Below are 9,247 nucleotides of genomic sequence, written 5' to 3' on the forward strand. Positions count from 1 at the left end.
GAAGATAGTCTGGTAAATGTAAATGTTAAAAAATGGTGAATGGTTGGCATTTATATAGCGCCTTTATCCAAAGCGCTGTACAATTGATGCTTCTCATTCACCCATTCATACACACACTCACACACCGACGGCGATTGGCTGCCATGCAAGGCACCGACCAGCTCGTCAGGAGCATTTGGGGGTTAAGTGTCTTGCTCAGGGACACTTCGACACAGCCCGGGCGGGGGATCGAACCGGCAACCCTCCGACTGCCAGACGACTGCTCTTACTGCCTGAGCCATGTTGCCCCTAAATGTACAAACATTCTGACAACCAAACAGGAAGTGGCAGGCTATAGGCACGGAGGGTGCAGCAAGGCATGATGGGGCAAAGGTAGTGACAAACACTTCCTGTCTGGCTGCATCATAAATACAGTATCACCGATGAGCTAAGATGTGGAAGAGATACAAACGGACTGGTCAAAAACTCAGGGTGTTGGAGAAGGCCTTCTCAAACTCCTTATCTAGACTCAGGTTCCCTTTGATAGTATCAGTGATTTAATATTAAATATGAGCATTAAATGGAATGGAGACACAGTTTTCATTGATATAAAACTGTAACTACACCTCCACTGTATTCGGGTTGTGGGTCCACTACATTCTTTTATTGGCGCTGTTCATATTAATGCATGATATGATTTAATCAGCCAACGTTTCTCCCGAGCTGCATTCTGCTCAGGAATAAAGCATGCATGATTATCTTCTAGTTTATGATACCGATAAACTGTATCTGTGTGCAAACATTAGGACAATAAAGAATAAAATGTTTCCTCGTCCAGATAAATAATGCAGGTGCACAGCAGGGCTGGTGTGAAATATGGCAATAAAACCCCCAAAACTGCCCCGAGCTACTGCCCCACACCACATCTACTGCCCCAAGCTACTGCCCCACACCACCTCTACTGCGCCCACACCACCTCTACTGCCCCCACTCCACATCTACTGCCCCACCACCACATCTACTGCCCCACACCACCTCTACTGCCCCCACCACCACGTCTACTGCCCCACCACCACCTCTACTGCCCCCACACCACCTCTACTGCCCCCACCACCACGTCTACTGCCCCACCACCACATCTACTGCCCCCACACCACCTCTACTGCCCCCACCACCTCTACTGCCCCACCACCACATCTACTGCCCCGAGCTACTGCCCCACCACCACATCTACTGCCCCAAGCTACTGCCCCCACTCCACATCTACTGCCCCACCACCACAGCTACTGCCCCCACTCCACATCTACTGCCCCATCACCACATCTACTGCCATACCACCACATCTACTGCCCCAAGCTACTGCCCCCACACCACATCTCCTGCCCCCACACCTGTGTGTAAGCGTTCCTCTCTCCCCCCAGGCCACCATCATGTCGGGCAGCAGCCTGAGTCTGAACCAGGACCCGGCGCCCCGGGGCCGCTGCAGCCTGGGGAGGCAGTCCAGCTTCCAGGAGCGCGGCTCCAGCAGGCCCCAGTACAGCCAGGCCAGCCGCAGCAACACCCTGCCCAGCGACGCGGGCCGCAAGGCCTTCGCCATGAGGAAGATGAGGCAGGAGATGAAGGACCTGCTGTCGCCCGTGCCCACGGAGCTGCACAAGGTACGCAGAGGGTTCTCTGTTTGGATCCCCACCGGCCCTGCTGTGAAACCCAGCGCTGGCTGCTGGACTGAGCTGGCCATGAACCTGGTCATAACCTGGTCATAACCTGGTCATAAACTGGTCATAACCTGGTCATAACCTGGTCATAACCTGGTCATAAGCTGGTCATAAAGATGGTCATAAGCTGGTCATAAAGATGGTCATAAGCTGGTCATAAACTGGTCATAAGCTGGTCATATACTGGTCATAAGCTGGTCATAACCTGGTCATAAACTGGTCATAAACTGGTCATAAGCTGGTCATAAGCTGGTCATAAAGATGGTCATAAGCTGGTCATAAACTGGCCATAAAGCTGGTCATAAAGCAGGTCTAGCTGGGCATGAGCTGTCAGTCACATGTTCCAATACTACACCTAAAAATGTGGTGGTCTGATACCAAAACTGCTACGTTCTAAGTAGTTTGGGGGGGAAAAAGCTGCAATTTTAAACTCTTGTCTCCAGTTCATCTTTTTATCTCAACCCCAAATGTATTCAGTGTATTGCAGTAACAAAGGAATTGGTCTTGCTGTTCCAATACTTTTGGAGGGGACTGTAATAATAATAAATTAATACATCAGTTTAGTCTTCACAAATACAATATTGAACATCAGCGTTTGTTACTTAGTAACATAAACTAAGAATAAAATGTCCTGTCGAAATAAGAACCACCACAACAACATCAACAACAACATCAACAACAACAACAACAACAACAACAACAACAACAGCAATGACTCCAACATACAACCTGCCCAACCTGAGCTGGGATCAGCCCCCCCTCTGAGGCTTCTGCCTGCCAAACCCGTGCACAATTATCCCCTGCTGGGATGGGCTCTGGGGCTCTGGGCTCTGGGGCTCTGGGTCTCTGGGGCTCTGGGCTCTGGGCTCTGGGGCTCTGGGTCTCTGGGGCTCTGGGCTCTGGGCTCTGGGGCTCTGGGCTCTGGGCTCTGGGCTCTGGGCTCTGGGCTCTGGGGCTCTGGGCTCTGGGCTCTGGGCTCTGGGCTCTGGGGCTCTGGGGCTCTGGGCTCTGGGGCTCTGGGGCTCTGTCTCTGGGGCTCTGGGCTCTGGGCTCTGGGCTCTGGGCTCTGGGGCTCTGGGGCTCTGGGCTCTGGGGCTCTGGGGCTCTGGGGCTCTGGGCTCTGGGGCTCTGGGGCTCTGAGGCTCACACCTTAAAGGGTTAGAGGATTCAGAGATTTTGCTGAGAGAGAGGTCACCATGGCGACAGTGGCTCCTTTCCCTCTCTTCCATGTAGGTTCTGTAGGTTGAGACTCTTGACATCTTTAAGAGTTTAATTTAATGAAATGTTTTTGTGAGGTCGGTGATCCCCATCCTGTCTGTGCCCAGGTCACGCTGTTCAAAGAGCCGGACGAGGAGGACTTTGGGTTCAGCGTGTCCGACGGGCTCCTGGATAAGGGCGTGTACGTCAACAACATCCGCCCCAGCGGCCCTGCTGAGCTGGGGGGCCTGAAGGCCTTCGACAGGCTGCTACAGGTACGCCCCGCTGGGGGTCTGAGGCCTTCGACAGGCTGCTGCAGGTAGGCCCCGCTGGGGGGGTCTGATGCCTTCCTGTAGGTCTCCCCAGGCAGGGGAGCCAAAGGAGATTTCAGCTGCATGGCCCACAATGCAACACTGCCACTGCATGGCCCACAATGCAACACTGCCACACCCTCCTTGGCCCTCCAATCAGGCGCCCCGCTGTCCAAAAATCAGCGGTTACAATGTGTCACTGAACGGTAGGGCACACCTGTTCTAAAACATGCATTCGCTTATCATCGTCGTTTATGGAAAAACAACTAACCGCAAGAGGGCACTGGAGGGATCCAAAAAAATAATCACTACATTACCCATAATTCTTTCCACAAACAGCAAGGAGAAGTGTGTGTGTGTGTGTGTGTGTGTGTGTGTGTGTGTGTGTGTGTGTGTCTTAAAATAGGTGTGGCCTACAGACTGTATGGTTACAGTGTAAATCATGATTTCATGGTGATGCAGACCCACTGTGGGGTGTAGTGGGTACCCATTATCAGCATATGAATGCTGGGTTTTGTAAAACCTTCGTTTCTGGACACGGGTGCATAAGGCTACTGCTGGTCTCTGTGACTAAGGCAACACTCAAACTGGATTAGCTTCGTATTTACATGGACACCAGCTTTTAAAGACTAGAGAAGAAGAACAGACTTTTCATCATGTGACATCAACTTGACACTCATAAACTGACATTATGAAGTTAATGGTCTCCAGTGTTCAAATTCAGTGAAAACAATTAATAAAATAGATCATATATTATTATTCTGTATTTATGCACTGTGACTGCAGGAATTCTTGGGTGTATTGTAGTCCTACATCACAAAGCCAGTGATCGAGTCCCAGATTCAAGCCATATTTTATTCAATTAATTGTTTTAGTCAATCATTCAATCGCCACGTAATCAGGCTCACGATAAGAGAGACAGGGCTATATTCATGTTCACTGACATGACATCTCACTCGGTCTAGTGCATTAAACAATGAGGTGGCACATTTAAAACGTCCACCAAGAAGGTAGCAGTGTCTCCGGCATAATCTAATGGATCCGGATGGACTTCATACTGTACTCCGCATCGGAATACATATGAAACTGTATAAAAGACATCCTGTGCATTTCTCATGGAGTGATATCACACTAATACTGACGTTATTAGTACAATGACACAAATGAATGAATAATATGTCACTGTTTCTCTGTTTGCTCGTTCAGGTCAACCACATCCGGACGCGGGACTTTGACTCATGCCTGGTGATCCCGCTGATGTCCGAATCGGAGGACAAGCTGGACCTGGTGATCAGCCGGGACCCCCTGGTCCCGCCGGGGCCCGCAGACCTGTCCCCGCTGCCCCCGGAGCCCCTGGAGGACTGGGGCGGGGCCGGGAGCCATGGCAACGGCCAGGCCAACTGCCCCCGGCTCGCAGAACTGGAGATCAGAGACTCCACCAAGACCTTATAGCAGGGGTGCGGGTCTACCCCTAAACCCCCACAGAAAGAGCCGCCCCATCCCAGTGTTCCCCATGGAGGACCTGTCCAACAACCCCAAAACCCCCCTCCAAAAAGAGCCACCCCATCCCAGTGTTCCCCATGGAGGACCTGTCCAACAACCCCAAAACCCCCCTCCAAAAAGAGCCACCCCATCCCAGTGTTCCCCATGGAGGACCTGTCCAACAACCCCAAAACCCCCCTCCAAAAAGAGCCACCCCATCCCAGTGTTCCCCATGGTGCTAATACCCCCCCTGGCAGAGTCTCTCTGGGTCCGATCGGGGGCTGGAGCACACCCACCCAACTTGCCCCGGAGACAACCTGAGAATGAGCCTTGGTGATAAACCCCCCCCCCCCCCCTGCAACGGCATGTCCCCCCTCCCTCACCCCCCGCCCCCCCTCCAGGAGCCGATGAGCTGATGGCATCAGGATGACCTCTGGGGGGGGAAATCAACGTCAAGGGAAACAGCTAACAGTGCCATCGCTAGTTATTTATTACGGCTGGACAATACTGCGAACGCAAGAATGAGCCGTTTGCGTACGATGTTGGACTAATCACGCCGTGTGTGTGTGTGTATGTCCGTGTGTGTGTGTGTGTGTGTGTGTGTGTGTGTGTGTGTGTGCGTGTTCGTCTTATGTGCAGGAATACGGTACGGATGTCTCGGTGACCTGAGAACTCTTTGTTTTGGAGGAAGGCGTCCCTGAGGTCAGCCCAGAGATAGCACACTGCAAAAGGACCCCTTTGACCGCAAAAACCATTTGTTATCCTGTTCTTTTTGTAATGTAGGAAAAACAAAAGCAATCGCGGAGAGGAACAGCCAAGCACTTTCCCACAAATGAGTTTGCCTCCGCCGCCTCCCCCCCAGGTTTGTGAGGATTCGGCGGGATAGGGTCAGATTTTTAATTTCCCTTTGACCCTTGACTCCACGAACGACATCCCCGTTTGTTTCTGCTAATGACCGAGATGTACAGCCCACGTTAAGCACATCTTCACACGTGTATTATTATCGGTGGCGATGACCGCAGGCAGCAAAGGTTGAAATTCCGCTCAGTTTTAATTCAATGTGTCATTTTTTGGGTGAATTAAAGTGGCCAGTGCTCCCCAGTGAGTCATCACGGAGTATTAATCTGCAGCAGGAACTATTTATGTCTGTTTTACAGTAGCATATTGTACGATTCATATACAGACAAAAAACTGTTTCAAGAAATAGCGGTGATTGCTAATTGAGCGGGGAGACGCGATGTTGAAGGACACGTCTGCTCTGAAACGGAGAATCCATGGCCCGTCTGACGTGGCAGAATAACACGTCTCTGTGCTGTATATCTCCTCTTAAATAAAGGCCTTTGTGAGTCAATCAGCGGCACAGCCTCAGACAGTTTGTGGCTCACTGCACTCATGACCACACCTGCGGTACCTGGCAGATTCTCATTCCGCCCGTCACACGGACGTTTGAAGCGCTATGATCGGGGGGTTTCTGAGCACACGGAAGGGACCCAGCTGAAGCCCATGGCAACGCTGTCAGTCATGCAGAGGGGACACAGCTGGGGCCCATGGCAACGCTGTCAGTCATGCAGAGGGGACACAGCTGGGGCCCATGGTAACGCTGTCAGTCATGCAGAGGGGACACAGCTGGGGCCCATGGCAACGCTGTCAGTCATGCAGAGGGGACACAGCTGGGGCCCATGGCAACGCTGTCAGTCATGCAGAGGGGACACAGCTGGGGCCCATGGCAACGCTGTCAGTCATGCAGAGGGGACACAGCTGGGGCCCATGGTAACGCTGTCAGTCATGCAGAGGGGACACAGCTGGGGCCCATGGCAACGCTGTCAGTCATGCAGAGGGGACCGCGCCCCCTTACGGCTGCCATTTTGAGCATTGTCTCAGCTTCAGTCACGCTTAGTGAATGACTTCTGTCAAACTTGCCTGTACATGAACTGACATACTGACCAAAATGGCTAGGGTACCTGCCTGGGACTTGAAAGGTTGGTGGTTCAGGCCCCGGTGTAGCCACACAGCCGTGGGGCCCTTGAGCAAGGCCCTTAACCCCACATTGCTCCAGGGGAGGATTGTCCCCTGTTTAGTCTAATCTACTGTAAGTTGCTTTGGATAAAAGCATCAGCTAAATAACACATTATTATTATTATATTTGTCCTGTATGATATAGGGATATCCTGATCATTTTCCTGATAATATTAAGAACCTCATGACATAACACGCCCTTGCAGTATTGTCTGCCAGGCTTGATCAATCTCTGCAGACGTTTTTTGGGCAGCACACAGCCCCCTGGACTGCACTGTGACTGGACATGGTGCAGGTGCAAACACGAGCACAGTGCAGCAGTTACCCAGGACCACGCGGAAGGGAACACGCGGCGGAAGGGAACACGCGGCGGCGTGTATGTGGCTGGAAGATGACCCATCCTGGCCGTGGCCTTCCCTGTGGCCCTCTGGTGTTGTGGTTCATTTTTAAAAGCGTTTCATTTGACAAATCTACCCATTAGAGGGTTTGATCACAGGGTAGTAGCAAAATTAATTAACTGTTTTATCGGGCTCTTTTGAAAGATGTGAAGTTAAGAGATGTGGGAACAGTGGGCCGTCTGTGGCCTAGTGGCTGAGGTGCATGACTGGGACCCTGACGGTTGGTGGTTCAAGCCACAATAAATGATCCACACAGCTGTTGGGCCCTTGAGCAAGGCCCTTAACCCCACATTGCTCCGGGGAGCATTGTCCCCTGTTTAGTCTAATCAACTGTACATCACTTTGGATAAAAGAGTCACCAAAATAACATATAAATTTTCTGGCTATATTTCAAAACTTTATTAAATGCGTATATCAGTTACACCATGATATGTATTGAATTGTGGGTAGTGATTACGCAATTACACAAATTACCTTCTAAACAGACTGCGTGTTCTAGCTTGGGAAACATACTGGGGTCCTGCTTAATGAAATCACAGTTTGATCAATCGCAGGGTTCGATCACTCACAGAGTTCGATCAATCGCAGAGTTTGAGATGAAATGTCCTCTGGACACATGTTCTCAATAGGTGGCACAAAGTACTTTTGCACTTTTATCCCAAATTTGCAAAGAGCCCAGTTTTTAGGAAGTGACCGGTGATCGGCAGGACAGTAATGAGGATATTTATGCGCTGGGCACAATGGTCCGGAGGGCCTACGTGACGTGGTGAATTAGAGAAGTGAGCCAGCTGTGTTCAGACGGAAAGGGGAACAACGCACAGTAACTGAGACCCGGCTGTGGAAGCACCACACGCACCGCACCAGAGACCCGCTGTTCGCCCATAAATCTCAGGGTCTTTCTGGCAGACGTACAGGATGCCGTGGGTGGGTTCTGGGGCTTTGGGATGCAGGTGCCAGCTGCCAAGAGGAGGAGGGGGAGGGGCGGGGGGCACAGGAAATGTTGAGGGTCACATTAATCCATCTCAAGACCAAACGCAGAGAGAGTGGGAAACGCATGTCTTTTATACATCCGTGCCATGGTGTGAGGCAGGGGCATGACACTCCATTACCCAGAATACCCCTGCGTCTCCGACGATGTGCGAATAGTACGCATCTGTAGTCCTGTTATTGTACTTCCTGATCCAATTCAGCCATCCCACTGAAAACCAAGAAGTGAAAAGCACCCCCTGATTCTGTCACGTAGGGACAGGGATGAGCATGAGATAACGGACCAGACCATCAAACCCTGAATCTACTCACCACTGCTTTTCTTCTTTGTACTTTGCCCCCGCTTTGAGTGAATACAATATGAACAATTATGCTAATCTATGTGAAACTGGCGTTGTTAAAAAAAAGGGTATGTTTCTGTATGTTTCATTGTGTTTCTGAGCCCCCAGAAGGCTATACAGATACGTATGGGTTATTTGTAAAATGGCACTTGTGTGTTTTCACTGGAATTCAGGGTTGGGAAATTTCTGAACTGTTTAAAAAAAATAATAATTGAACCGTAAAAATTAAATGTCAATCTGGAATAATTTCACTTTTTTCGTACAGGTTTTAACAGTACAACAGTAAAATACATGGGAAACTCAAAAAAAATAAAATTAATTTAAAACAAATATTCCAGCACATTTGTGTAAAATAGTAACTTCAGTGAGTGGTGTTATCCTTGTTGTCAACACCTAAACATCTGCCCTCAGCGCAGAACGTACGACACGCCCAGAACAACACCACTGGAGCGGCCTCATTCACACACACTGTCAAGGGGACTGTTTCAATTCAGAATGTGATCATTCCATTTTTACCATTCCAAGACATTTTAGTTGTGGTCCACTTTTAGCTGTGATACAATTATTTACGGCTGTTTACATCAAGAGCAGTTGTGAAAAGAGCCAGCCAACATAAAATGATCTTATTTACCCAGAAACACTCTGGATTAACTCTGACTTATCCTTACTTGCACTTACTTTATCAATACAACTGCTGCTTTTTCTTTGACTTTTTTAAATATTTTATTGAAGTATTAGCCATTTTCTGATGGTCACATGGCTTACATATCTGTACAACCAATTGCACCTTAATTTGTTATCTAATATATTCATTTCTATGG

The 9,247-nt window shown here is 49.9% G+C and overlaps 1 protein-coding gene across 4 annotated transcripts in view; it reads left to right on the plus strand.

Annotated features, from left to right (window-relative positions):
- The window catches only part of LOC133134989 (glutamate receptor-interacting protein 1-like), a 282,057-nt gene extending 277,050 nt beyond the window's left edge, over positions 1-5,007 (plus strand). For all 4 annotated transcript variants that reach the window (XM_061251696.1, XM_061251695.1, XM_061251698.1 and 1 more), the window contains 3 exons: positions 1,401-1,637; positions 3,020-3,166; positions 4,409-5,007. In XM_061251696.1, coding sequence (XP_061107680.1) covers positions 1,401-1,637; positions 3,020-3,166; positions 4,409-4,654 — 630 coding nt within the window. In that variant the 3' untranslated portion in view covers positions 4,655-5,007. The remainder of the gene's footprint in view (positions 1-1,400; positions 1,638-3,019; positions 3,167-4,408) is intronic.
- The last annotated feature ends 4,240 nt before the right edge of the window (positions 5,008-9,247 follow it).

Source organism: Conger conger, chromosome 8 (genome assembly GCF_963514075.1).
Source record: "Conger conger chromosome 8, fConCon1.1, whole genome shotgun sequence".
Taxonomy (NCBI): domain Eukaryota; kingdom Metazoa; phylum Chordata; class Actinopteri; order Anguilliformes; family Congridae; genus Conger; species Conger conger.